Below are 13,947 nucleotides of genomic sequence, written 5' to 3'. Positions count from 1 at the left end.
GTTCCCAGGCCAGTGTGCTCACAGCCGAAGTAAGTTTTGTCACATGCACATGATAGTAAAAGGGATCTGTTTGTTCACACAAGCTGATAAGTGTTAGGGAATGCCTCCTCAACATCTCTAGTAGAAAAACGAGGTAGTGGCAGAGGTCACTGCATTGCCATACTGTTGTACGCCCACTACGGTCGTGAGCACCTTGTTCTGGGAAGTTTTGCAACAGATAATGCATATGCAGAATGCCGGGTACCCGAGCTAGCTTCTGTCTACTGGGCTCTCTTTTATAGGCCGAGGCATGAGTGGTAAGACACAGCAGCATAGACACTAATGTTCCCAGAAGGACACTGGGCACTGAGTAGGTGACTCAGCCTCTTCTTTTGGTGCATTATAGTCTGAGCCGCTGCAGCACAGGACCACAGCTTACTTCTTGATACTCAGTTCTTTTTCGAGGTTTTTCTGATGTCAGCCTTGAGTATGAGAAGTGATGCTCATCATCATTGCAACAGGCAACACTCTGGCCGTGGTGCTTGGTGCACTTAGAAATGGGAGCTGGTGGTGTAGAATTGGCGAAGAAGTTTGTGTGCTCATCTTTTTCAACACCCTTCGATTTGAAAAATTGTCTAAGCATTAGAAATGTTCTGTTCTTCAGGTGTCTACAAACCTGGTTGGCACTGTTCTGGAGTTGATCCAGTTCCTCATGCCAGCGATTGTGGAGACATACAACCAGAACTCACCCATTGGCAGCTCAACCCGAGCACAAAAAGCGCTTGCAGAGCTGCACACTCAAGAAAAACTGTTTGAGCATGTTGATCAACTTATGGTAAGGCTTTTGACAAAAGAAAGTTTTTCTTCTTTGAGTACAGTGGCGTAGACCCTTAAGCTTGACATAGCACTTTTGGCGTGCCATTCGCATGGCACTGATGTGTATCATTGTTTCATAAAAAGAAATTGTAAAAAATTGTAAAAAGCACAGAAATGCGGTGCATGAAGCCACCTGATGCATTTCATAGATGTCACTGTTAGTCTGTATATTTTTATTTTGTGGTCCATGGTTGTGAATAATGAAATTGCAATTTTATTTTGCTCATGTTATTTGCTTTCTTAACCTGCCGCCGCGGTGGCTCAGTGGTTACGGCGCTCAGCTGCTGACCCGAAAGACGCGGGTTTGATCCCGGCCGCGGCTGCCGAATTTCGATCAAGGCGAAATTCTAGAGGTCCGTGTACTGTGCGATGTCAGTGCACGTTAAAGAACCCCAGGTGGTCGAAATTTCCGGGGCCCTTCACTACGGCGTCCCTCATAGCCTGAGTCGCTTTGGGACGTTAAACCCCAATAAACCAAACCTATTTGCTTTCTTAAGGGGTGACTTGGGTCTTGCAATGGTTAGAAAATGCGAATAATTTTGATTTTGCGAAAATGGCATATTTGGGATCTGTACTCACTAATGTACCTGCCTAAAAAGTTTCAAGGCCTCATTCGACCTCTAATTAATAAAAAAATTATGTATTTCGCACCTACGAAGAGCGGAAATGGCGAGTTTGGAGCGAAATGCAGCGAAACTTAGCGTCCCTCGCTTCCCACGACCGTGTTCCCATTGGCCGTCATTTTGGTTTTGTTTGAAAATTGAGCCCCTTCCCCCACATCCTGGTATCACTCGCTGCTGTGAAATATTTTTGGAACGTCCGCATTCCGCTGTTTTTTCAGACCTCTACAACGACCTCCGAATGGCTGGCACGTGCACTTCAAATGCGATTTTCTTAGCTTCGTGTTTTTTTTTGCCAACATGACTGGCCTTACGGAATTTTTTATTGCGCTTTTGTGGTGCAATTTCAGTTAATATTATAACGTTGAATTCAGAAAGAACTTAACTGTGGAGCTATGCTATTTTCTTTTTTTTTAGCTTGGTCGAAAATTGCAACTTTTGTGAAACATAATGTTGCCGAACTATATATCATAATTACGGTGCTTGGACATAATTGAACATTTTTATATAATGATATAGCCTTTGTCTACAGCTTCTTTTCAGTCTAAACCAAAAAACATTGGAGGAAAGTGTCTTAATTATACCCGTAAGAGACTACCTAATCAGACTTGTTATTTTTCTATAACATGGGAACTAATTGATATATACTGAAACGAATTATATTTTTGAAAACTGGGAGACGAAACACATATGCACAACCAATTTCATTACGATGTATTTTATAATAAGAATTTTCATTTCAAGACCGTCTCCCCGTAAGCCTCGATGTTTTGTTGTCGTTTTGGCCCTAGGCGGGGTGCGTGCAGCCTTCATGCCTTGCACACAGCTTGTAACATGATGCTTTATTAAATGTAGGTGCCAACCCTTGGATCTCAGGAAGGTGCCTTTGAGAATGTGCGAATGAACTTCTCTGGAGAGCAAGGCCAGACCATACGACAGCTGCTTAGCTCTCACATGATCCGCAGGGTGGCCATGTGCTGCCTTGCATCGCCACAAGGCAAGCGCCAACATCTGGCCGTCAGCCATGAAAAAGGAAAGGTTAGTCTTTGTTTTTTATTCCGCGACAGTTGGCTCAGTTATCTGGCCTCCGCTATGAGGTAGCTGTCATTTTTCATGGCAGCTGTCTTATTGTGTATGCATTGACTCTTGCAGGAATACAACTTTGGGGTCAATGGTCAGGTGTAAAGAAATACAGACAGAATTTACAAGGTCAAGAATTTACAGGGTTCAAGAAATAGTTATAAAAACCTCGTTGCTTCGGCCCCTGTTAATTTGGATAATTCGGACTGCCACGGGCCTCACTTTGATTAATTCGGACGGCACGCCCGATGAGGCGCCGTGTCGAGGTATGACGTGCTCGACAGGCGATCGTCCAGATATTTGTCCACTTACCTCAGTTGCATATTACTTTATCTCCCAAACCCCTGTGATCTGCGTGCAAAGTGAGGCGTGTTGATTGTCGGCAGGTTCCTGCCAATAGGCCGAGAGATAGTCCAACCACTTAGTTTCGTTTTCGGAGTCACTAGCCCACTGCGATGGTAGCTATCAGCTGCGCATATCAGCAAGCCAGCCGAGCCGCACACCACTTGGTACGACTACTGCCTTGTTGCTGATCTTTTTTGTTTGTCTCTCGAGGGCAATCTTGCCGCTTCAGCACCGTTGCGCGCCTCCCTCGCTTCCATCCGCATGGTATTTCCATTACTTCAGTGTTCCGAAGCACCACACTCTTCACGTGCTGTTCGCCATTCGTGCGGTGGAGCCTCCTCCCATGTGACGCCACGTGTGAAGAAGCTCCTGTGCTACCATGTCGCGCACTGTAAGAAGCCGCAGAGATCATTACCATTGTGGAGTAGTTCTGCTTCAGACACACTCGATAGCGGGCACAAATAAAACACTTGACGGAACTGCAAGCAATCGCTGTTGTCGCATAGTTTTTGTTTTAAAAGGACATAACAATTGCCCACGTTCCCACCAAATTTTGCTTTCGTGCAAATGGTTTTTGGCAATATTAGGTGCCATTCGATAATTCAATATTCGAATAATTTGGACGTTTTTCCTCTCCCTTGAAGTCCAAATTAACAAAGTTTTACTGTACATGCTTTTGTTATCTCATACATAAAAATTCTGATGTTAGCTGTAATTGAAATCTTCACAGAATGAGATCTTTCAGATAGTTCTTTGTGGTCACAGCATACCTGTTTGTGCGAGGTGCACATTAATGCTCACTGCAGAACTTTAGCACAGAAAACAGTGCACAATTCGGAATGCAAAAAGAAGTGACATAAATTTTGTCTCTCTGTTAGTCTTGTTCTTGTGCCGTTTTCTGTGTTGGAGCTTTGTGTGAGCTGGCTTGACCATACATTCTCCTATATGAGGGGTAAATTATTGCTTGAAAAGGTGCTTTCAAGAGACCATAAGAAAACTAAACATACCATATGTGAAGAAAAATGGATATATTGAACCTGTTCTGCGAAGCCACATTTTCATGCTAATTGTCAATTATAAACCTCCTTTTATATTAGTATGTCATCTACAGTGTGGCTGGCTTCAGAGCAAGATTAAAAAGTATGTGTTACGAGTGGCCTGTCAGGACATGGCTACTGACCTGATGTCTTATTGGCATTGCGTCAAGAACTACCCAAGCAAAAAAAAATGATGAGTAATAGAAAATTTGCTCAAAATACCCAATTTTTAGCTGACCAGAATTTTCATGGCACCCACTTATTGCCAGTGTTTGAAAAAAAAAATAAACAACCCAAAAACCTTTGAAGGGCCCTACCTATTCGGTAGTCGTGAAGTTAACAGCGCAGAACACAGACGAGGACGCGATGAGCGCTGGCTTTCAACAATGTTTATTTGAAAGGTGCACTTTATGGGGGTCACCCGCGAGCAGCCGGCCGGGAAGGCGCGCTTCCGTGCCAGCTATGCGCGGGCGTTCTCGTGTCCCCAACCCGTGGCGCAAAGTCACAGCCACGGCGGGTTCGGACGAAGTAGGCAACGAACAGAGTACGCTAGGAAACCGTTTATTAACCTAGCGCAAGGCAAAACACACTGCGGAAGAATGTTCTATCCGATAATATATGGTTCAGCAGCTTACCAGGTCGTCGTCGACCGGCGTTGAATAATCCAGGGAGGCGCGGGCAGGAGACGGGGTCGGCGGGGCAATCGGGCAGTCACCACCGCGAGAGGAGACTAGACAGCCTTTTTTCCCGCGTGAGCTCTCCTTAAACCCCTATGACATTGCACCCCCCTTGAGCAACCGGTTGCAACCAAGAGGGGTCGTTCACCCCGTTCCTAAGACGCCAGAGCGTAGGCGTGACGTCACGTCCGAGCTGAGAGTGAGGAGAGTTGCCGGGTGCCCTCCTCTCCCCATTCCCTGCGGCATGCGCTCTCGTCTCGTGACTCGGCGCGGGCAGGCGAGGGATATCTGTATATCCCACATCCTCCCCTCCTTAAGAAGCCTCCCGGACAGAGAAGCGGGCGCAACGTTACTTAATCTTCTCCGCCATCCAGGGATCGAAGTTCTTCGGCTCCCGCTGGTACACTTGTTGATGTCCGCGCCACGCCCGCACCGATCAGCTGGTCCGAAGGCTTGACCACCCGCGAGATGATGACGTTGAAAGGCAACTTGCTGCCGGTTGCAAGTCTTCCGAGCGCGCGCGGCTGCGCCGCTCCGGTGAAGGTGGTTGACCGCCTCCGTGGCAACGGCCGAGAAGGCTTGGAGGCCAGGTTCGTGGCTGCGCCGCCCTGAGATGCTGTGTCAGGTGACTTCAGAGGCGAGGGCCGCGGCGCTTTCAACGTAGATGCCGGGCGGTTGGGCTGCCCTGGCATGCCCGGTTAGCTGGCGAGGGCCCAGGGTTGAGGTGGTAAAGGGGGCCGCAGCTGCTCTTTCTTCATTTGGACAGCTTGCTCTTGGGTAGGCGGGTGCGGCGGCGTACAGTCGGCAGGCGGCCAGCTCCGACGCGATGTGGCAGGTGGCAGGGGCGCCTGGCTGCAGCAGGGAGGCGGCTTCAGGTCGCGGGCTGGGCGTAGCGGCGGGCCATGGGCGCGGCGCGTTGCCGAAGCTGGATGGTGGCTTCTAGTTGGTAGACGTGTGAACGATGTCGTTCTGATGCGCCCTGCTTCTTTTCCATCTGCGCTGAAAAGGTCAACACAGATGTAACCAACTCCCGCAGCGCGTGCTACGTAGCTGTTCGGCCCTCACGAGAGTCATGAGGGCTAACGCAAGTAAGTCTCACGTAACATTGATCGGCATGAGCGGCCCGTACGTTCATGCATTTAACGAGACTGCTTGTCGGCCTGCGCCCTCGCTCTAGTCCGCTCAGGCAGATTTTATTTCTGCCTATGGCGCAAGTTATAGCGGGACGCGGAGTTCGCCGGCTGATCGCAGCGCTCGTTCTCCGACTGCGGCGCGGGTCGGGCTGTGTCCTGAACCCACTCATCTCGCTGCACGTAACGTTTCAGGTTGCATACGTGCACCGGTCCGCCTGTCGGTTTCGACCGCAAGTCCTCGAGCCTGTAAACGAGCGAGGAAAGCTTCTCTCGCACGCGAAACGGCCCGATCCATTTCGGCGCCAACGAGGCCGCGAACTGTCTGCTAGCATCGCTCAGAACGTGTTGGCGCCGAAGCACCAGATCGCCCACTTCGTAGTGAACATCCCGGTGCGAGCGGTCGTACTGTGCTTTCTGCTGCGCCCTAGCGGTGCTCAGGTTGCGGCGAGCCTTGCGTAAGGCCTCCGTCATCTTAGCGCGCAGCTGCGTCGCGTACTCAGCTCGTGCTGACGAAGCGACTGGCGTCTTCCTGCTGTCCGTTAGAACCCGGTCCATCGGATTTAGCAGCTCTCTTCCCAGATTGAGAGAAGACGGCGCATACCCAGTCGAGCGGTTAACGGTCAAACGCAAAGCGAACGCGATCTCTGGCAGATAGGAGTCCCAATCTTTGTGCCTCTCAGAGTACGCGACAAGCATGTGCTTAATGTTGCGGTTTACTCGTTCCGTGGGGTTCGACTGAGCATGATAGGTGGTCGTTTTCTTGTGCTTAATGCCGAGTGCAGCGCACGAATCTTCGAACACCTTCGCAGTGAAGTAGGACGCGTTGTCCGTTATCAGCTGCTCTGGGAAACCGAACCTGGTGAATACGTCCATCAGCTTCTCCATGATCACTCGTGCCGTCAGCTTTCTCAGGGGGAAAAGTTCAACCCACTTGCTGAAGTGATCTGTGACCACCAGCAGGAACTTGTTCCTACTCGGTGTCGTGGGATACGGTCCCATGATGTCACACGCCGCGATTTGCCAGGGAGTCTGGCTGTTAATCGGCTGCATGAGGCCGGGCGGTCGTCCACCCCGGGGCTTCACACTTTGGCACACATGACATGAGCGGGCGTAGCGTGTTACGTCCCTTTTCATGCCAAGCCAGGTAGCAAAGCGACACAACTTAATGTAAGTCTTGGGGCCGCTTGCATGCCCAGCGATGCACGAGTCATGAAAGTAACGTAGCAGTGCCGCTCTCAACGCTCGCGGTATCACCACCTTGAACGCCTCACTTGTGTCGTTCTCGGAGGGGATATACCTCAGCAGGACGCCGTCGGAATCCAGCAGATAAGAATCCAGCGCGCTCACAGCATTACCAGCTGTTTCCAAGCGCTCCGCACCGACAGCAAAACCAGCTGTCCCCACGTGCGCGGCGGTCCGGCCGCCCGGCTCCCGGAGCCCGTCGAACACTTTTCGACAAAATGAATCCATCTGCTGAGCTTCGAGCAACTCCTTTCTGCTAAACACGATCCCCACGGAACTCGCGTAGTCCACGTGGTTCACGCTCTCGCCTGGGGTCAACGGTCGGTCCGTGTCCCTTACATCGGCTACGGCTGGCGACAGTCCCGCACTCTCTCCCTCTATCGGGTGGTCGGTCGCGTGACCTTCCTCGCCCTGGACAGGCGCTCGCGAGAGTGCGTCAGCCACGGCGTTGTTCTTCCCTCTGCGGTAGCGCACGGTAAAGTCGTAGCGCTGCAGCAACAGGGCCCAACGCGCCAGGCGGCCGCTCGGCTCGCTGAGGCGTCTCAGCCAGGTGAGCGCCATGTGATCCGTCTCGATCACAAATGCCACCCCGTCGACGTAGTAGTCGAACTTCCGCAGAGCAAAAACTATCGCGAGACATTCCTTCTCAGTCACCGAATAGTTTCTCTCTGCCGGCGTCAGTGAACGGCTCGCGAACGCTACCGGTCGGAGGACGCCTTCATGCTCCTGAAGCAACACTGCTCCTAAGCCTAGGTCGCTTGCGTCGGTTTGAATCACAAACTCCCTGTTTAGGTCGGGTAGCTGCAACTCAGCCGTGTCCGCGAGCACCTTAACGAGGTTGCGCAGTGCAGCCTCTTGCTCGGGACCCCAACTCCAGCGCTCTCCCTTCTTCAAAAGCTTTGTCAAAGGTGCCTGCAGCGCTGCGCAATCTGGGATGAACTGGCGATAAAAGTTCGCCATTCCCAGGAAGCGTCTGAGACCAGCTAGATCTGACGGCGGCGGAAACTTAAGCAAAGCCTCGAGTTTATCCTCGCACGGCAGAATGCGGCCTTTGTCGATCGTGAACCCCAACAGTGTTATTCGGGTCGCGGCGATCTGCGCCTTCTTCGGGTTCAAAGTGATTCCCGCGGACCTCAGCCTCTCTAGGATGTCCCTCAAGTGGTGCAGGTGTTCCTCGAACGTTTTTGAGTACACCACGATGTCGTCTAGGTATGCGAGCGCGTGGTGCCACTTCGCATCTCCCAGAACACGGTCCATTAGGCGCTGATAAGTAGCGGGTGCTCCTACCAAGCCAAAAGACATTCTCTTGAATTGGAAAAGACCTCTGTGACAAGTGAAAGCAGTCTTCTCCTTATCACGCTCATCCATTTCAACCTGAAAGTATCCGCGGCTAGCATCGAGCGTAGTAAAGTACTTCGCCCCACCTAGGTTGGACACTAGGGAAGAAATGGTTGGTAGAGGGTACGCATCCTTTCTCGTAACCTCATTCAGTCTGCGGTAGTCCACGCAAAGCCGATATGTATCGTCTTTCTTTGGGACTAAGACTACCGGGAAGCCCCAAGGGCTGTTAGACCTTTCAACAACGCCAGTATCGATAAGTTCGTCTAAGGCGCCGTCCAGTGCTTTTCTCTTAGCCAAGCTGATTGGTCTAGGATTGCACTTCCAAGGCAATGCATCACCCGTGTCTATTCTGTGCCTTACTAGTGTAGTGAGGCCAGGCCGGTCCGTGAATGTCGCGTTGAATTCGTAGAGGAGAGATGACAAGCGTGCCTTCTCCCTCTCCGATACGCTGTTCACCTCCGACAACAAAGGGTGCATTGACCTCACTGGCACGGTAGAACAACTTTCTACCGCGACAACATTCTCTGTGGGCCCTCTCTCAGCGGCGACTGTCCGCCCGCATGCTCGTTTCCGGGCCGGCGGGGGTGATTTTCCATGGTCACTCCCCGCTAGCTCCGCGTTCGGAGCCGTAATTGACTGCGGGGCCGCGGGCGCTTTTGCAAAAAGCTTCAAGGCGCCGGTGGTGCGCTCTCGATAGCCTCCGCTGGCTATGTCTATCACAATGCCTGTCTTGGCTAGGAAGTCTCGCCCAAGAATTACAGGAACGGATAAACAGGGAAGATGAACGAGGCGTTGTCGCCGCACGCGTCTTTCCCAGCGAACCACTATCCTAGCTGCACCGCTGGATTGCGCTGTGCCGCTCGCGAGGCGAAAAGTGGTATCGCACTCTCTCAACCGGATTTTGTTCTGGCGGAGATGGTTTAGCACTTCGTCACCGAACAAAGAAGCGCTTGCCCCTGTGTCGAGTAACGCGGTGAATTTCTTTCGAGCTATCGTTAGCTCGATGAACGGCGCTGGCAAGTCAACAGAACTTCCTACGCGACATGCCAAAGGCGCTAATAAACCGGGGTTCTCTGTGTAAGCCGCGCGGGATCGAAGGTCGATCACCGGCGGCTGTAGCCGTTTCCCGACTGTGTTTGGTCACGGGCGGGGAGGCGGCCACAGTCGCGGGCGAAGTGGCCCGGTTGGTCACACCTGTAGCAGCGGTTGCTCGGGCTCCGACGGGCTAGGCGCTGGTCGCCACGTTCCGGTCGGTCGTTTCGATCTCGATCTCGCGGTGCGGACGGTGGGGGCCGCTCGTGCGGCCGCGTGTCGGCCTCGCGATCTCGGCTACAGGTGTTCCGCTCTGCGGCAGCGTGTGCTGTTCGCAGCGCGTAGCTGAATGGGTCCAAAGCGCGGTCGGACAATTCCCAACCCCTCGGGACACGCTCGTCAGCAAATTGTGCTGTCGCTTCAGCTCTAGACGGACTACGCGCTGAGCTGCCATTCCACGCGCAGCGCGGCTCGAGTGACTGCGATGCAGGTGGCGGCGGCCGATATGCTCGCGCAGAGAGGATGTCTCCCTGGATGCGCTTCGCCTCAGCAGCTAGCTCGTCCAGATCTCTAAACCTGCCTCCTCTCAGGTAGGCCGCGAAAGTCGGGTGCGCTTGTCGTGTGACACGTTCAACTTTCTCCATGTTTGTGGCGCGAGGGTTAGCGAGGCGATACAGTTCGTCCATCGCTCGGACGTACTCTAACAAAGACTCGTCAGGGTGCTGGGTGCGGAGTTCCAGCTCTCTCCTCAAGCGCCACTCGTAGTTAGCGGGAAGGAATTCGTCGCGGAAGCTTGCGCTAAACTCCTCCATTGTCCTCGCTCGGTTACCGGTTAGTCGGTGCCAGCGGGCCGCTTGCTCCGTCAAAGAAACAGGCACAACACGCGCGAGCAGTTCGGCGTCTGCGATTCCTGTCGCTTGCTGATAACGCAGCAGACGGTCGAGGTACTCATTAGCCCCTGTTCTGTCGTGGTACCCCGTGTAGGTAGGTACGTCTATCCTAAGACGGGGTGCCTGGGCCGGGGCTTGCAAATTGTTTTGCAACATACCCGCTAAGCTCTGCATAACTTGCATCGCGTTCTGCAAGAGCACCTCGGATGACTGCGGACTAACGCCCCCGTAGTTGGGCGCAGCCGCTGATGGCGTCGAACAATGAGGCGTAGGTGCCCTATTGTTCGCACCACGGAGCGGCGAGGTGCCCGATGTGGTGCCCTCCGTACCAGGCCTAAGTCCTGCCGACGCGCCCGGGAATGCAACTCGGCTATTCCGCGTGGAACACTCAAGATTTACGCCTTCCAAAGGCAAGTCAAGTAGGGAGCCCTGGCTCTGTGCCGCTAGCTCTGACAGCATGAACAAAGACTGGAAGTCAGGCCTATCAGCTGCCATCCTTTGTTAGCGCGTCGACAGTCGTTCGCTCCAACAAAGTACACTGCTCAATGCCTAGTTCGCCCCACGTTGGGCGCCAAGATATGGGGGTCACCCGCGAGCAGCCGGCCGGGAAGGCGCGCTTCCGTGCCAGCTATGCGCGGGCGTTCTCGTGTCCCCAACCCGTGGCGCAAAGTCACAGCCACGGCGGGTTCGGACGAAGTAGGCAACGAACAGAGTACGCTAGGAAACCGTTTATTAACCTAGCGCAAGGCAAAACACACTGCGGAAGAATGTTCTATCCGATAATATATGGTTCAGCAGCTTACCAGGTCGTCGTCGACCGGCGTTGAATAATCCAGGGAGGCGCGGGCAGGAGACGGGGTCGGCGGGGCAATCGGGCAGTCACCACCGCGAGAGGAGACTAGACAGCCTTTTTTCCCGCGTGAGCTCTCCTTAAACTCCTATGACATTGCACCCCCCTTGAGCAACCGGTTGCAACCAAGAGGGGTCGTTCACCCCGTTCCTAAGACGCCAGAGCGTAGGCGTGACGTCACGTCCGAGCTGAGAGTGAGGAGAGTTGCCGGGTGCCCTCCTCTCCCCATTCCCTGCGGCATGCGCTCTCGTCTCGTGACTCGGCGCGGGCAGGCGAGGGATATCTGTATATCCCACAACTTCTAAACCTTCTTGCATGAAGGCAAGAAACGTGTCGGGACGCATCATAGTAAAAACGTGATGTACACAGGAAGTCATATAGTGCAGTTAAACCTCGATGTAACAAACTGCAATGTAACGAAATCTTCGATGTAACGAAGTATTCCGGTTTTCTTAACTTCACATCCATAGAACACCTCGTATTTTTAGCCTCAATATAACGAAGTAGATTTTGGTGCACTTTCAGTGAAACAATTTCATTGGTAGCTGGTAGCGAACTTGCAAAAAAATAGTATCGCGGGCAAGAGTGGCCGAGCTGAGTGCGTTCGAAAGTGCGCATCGGAGCACTTGCATAATATGGGCACCGCACGGCTTTCACATACAGAGCGCATAGGCAGACACAAATACTACGGCGTCATAGGGGTGAGTGTGCCGCAGGCCGCGCCTTCTGGGGCAGTACGGGCGAGGCTGGCATGAGCATCTGCGGAGCTTGGCAGCCTGCTGGGCCGGCCCGCAGCTCTTGCTGTCTCTACCAAAATTAGCGCCGAATGAGACAAACTTTTTGTGCTCGAAGGCAGGGCGCCGCATTTATCGCGTTTACAGATGCCCAAAGCTTGGTAAAAGGCCGCCGCGGTGGCTCAGTGGCTATGGTGCTCGGCTGCTGACCCAAAAGACGCGGGTTCGATCCCGGCCGCGGCGGCTAGAATTTCTTTGGAGGAGAAATTCTAGAGGCCCGTGTACTGTGCGATGTCAGTGCACGTTAAAGAACCCCAGGTGGTCGAAATTTCCGGAGCCCTTCACTACGGCGTCTCTCATAGCCTTAGTCGCTTTGGGACGTTAAACCCCACAAAACCACAAAGCTTGGTAAAAGGACCGGAAGATCAGTGCCGTTGGTACACTCTTCATTGTGCACTTCACACCTGACCACATCGCGTCTCACTCAGATGATGCGCGTATGTGCAAAAAGACACACACTCATACTTATGGCAGGAAACGGAGAGTGATGTGGGCCTAATTTCATTTGATTGGTCGGTGATTGGAAGACATGTTTTTCGCTCTCGCCAACATGGAATAATAGTAATGGGATAGGGGGGGGGGGGGGAGGGGGGGGCGGGGGACGGCATGTTCGCCAAGAGGCCGCCGCAGACTGCCACGAGGTTGCAGCGGTGGCAGCAGTGGAATATGTCGTCGTGTTGGCGGTGTGCTCGGGGCACTTATAAGGGGATGATGATGAGAGTAAAACCTAAACTCAAGACGTGTGCGTCATTCCAGTCATCCACGAGGTGGTTGGCGCGATAGACTTGCTGAGGCGGCTCGCGAGCTCGCAACATAAGCAAGATGCGCGCAACGCCGTTGCTGGTGGCGAAGAAAGGGTAGAAGTAAAGGAGCACTTTAATTGCAGCTAAAGGCTTTTCCTGTGAGTTATCTGCAGCACGTTTTTGGTGATTTCTTGGCATGCTAGGAGAAGGAATTTCAATGCAGCAAAATTTCAGTATTATGAAGTAAACTACCAATTTTACCAATTTTGTCAAGCCAAGGTTTAACTGTACATTCATTGAAGTTAAACGATGTTTTTTTTTTGTTAGCGATAGGGACAGCATGCACTGGTTACTCAGCCTGGCTGTATTGGCTGCCTTGATAACCTCGCGCACCAACTGCTCATTGTGTTTATTGAGCACTTCGCACCATCTAAATTCTGGCGCACACATTTTGGAGAAGCAACCTCTGCAGTGAACTGCCAAATTCGTCCGTGCTTGATTTTTGTGTTCTTTTCTTTTCTTTACTGATGCTTGCCTTTTGGCATGTGCTTGCGATACTGTCCTTGTTATTTTCTGGACACCGCGTCTTGGTTTCAGTAAACGATGTTGAGATGTGTAAAGTGTGTACATGTTATTGCATGGGTTATATATTTGTTTAAAATGTTTGGCATAAGAAAGTGTAGTGTCTGGTTTAAACAACTTTTTCTTCCAATCTAAGTTTGGCTCGAGATTTGAGACATGCAGTCACTATAAGGGGTGAAAACCTAAGGCTATACATTAGTCGATATTCGTATATAATGTTAATTGATATAGTTTTATATTTAAAAAAGGTAGGCTGGGTGTCGACCGTGAAACTAACTTGTGCCTTATTGCCTTGCAATGGTGCCTTATTGCCTTTTTTTTTTTGTAGCACACTTACTGAAGTAGTTTTTGATGTTCCCAAATTCAAATGGCAGTAATTTACATAAGAGTGAAATAGCGCATTGTAAATGGCTAGTTCTAAGCACGGGGGAAACTCCAATCAAAATCTTAAGAGAAAGCAAACTGGGTGGAATAATTTTTTAACGATACTAGTTCATATGCCCACCCGCAGGGGCATCTCCACAGGTGGATGTTGATGAGTAGAGCATCACCACGGACCCTAGCACCCCTCTTTACCCCTCAGTTTCCACGTCCCGTCTTTGTTGCGCTGTTTCAAAAATGAATACGTACCAACTTGCCCAAATTTCTGCTTTACCGTAGCACCCACGCTTGCGCAGCAATGCAGTGTCCGGAGAAAAGGGGACCCTGCTGGTTGAGCTGAAACCG

The 13,947-nt window shown here is 52.0% G+C and overlaps 1 protein-coding gene across 4 annotated transcripts in view; it reads left to right on the top strand.

The window, feature by feature from the left end:
- The window catches only part of poe (E3 ubiquitin-protein ligase-like protein poe), a 178,240-nt gene that overhangs the window by 72,809 nt on the left and 91,484 nt on the right, over positions 1-13,947 (top strand). For all 4 annotated transcript variants that reach the window (XM_089582226.1, XM_089582224.1, XM_089582225.1 and 1 more), the window contains 2 exons: positions 644-814; positions 2,331-2,513. In XM_089582226.1, coding sequence (XP_089438352.1) covers positions 644-814; positions 2,331-2,513 — 354 coding nt within the window. The remainder of the gene's footprint in view (positions 1-643; positions 815-2,330; positions 2,514-13,947) is intronic.

This window comes from Amblyomma mixtum, chromosome 3, assembly GCF_055824585.1.
Source record: "Amblyomma mixtum isolate Tamu chromosome 3, ASM5582458v1, whole genome shotgun sequence".
In the NCBI taxonomy this organism is placed as follows: Eukaryota; Metazoa; Arthropoda; class Arachnida; order Ixodida; family Ixodidae; genus Amblyomma; species Amblyomma mixtum.
Note: the sequence above shows the minus strand (reverse complement) of the source record. Positions and strands in the feature narration are given on the sequence as shown.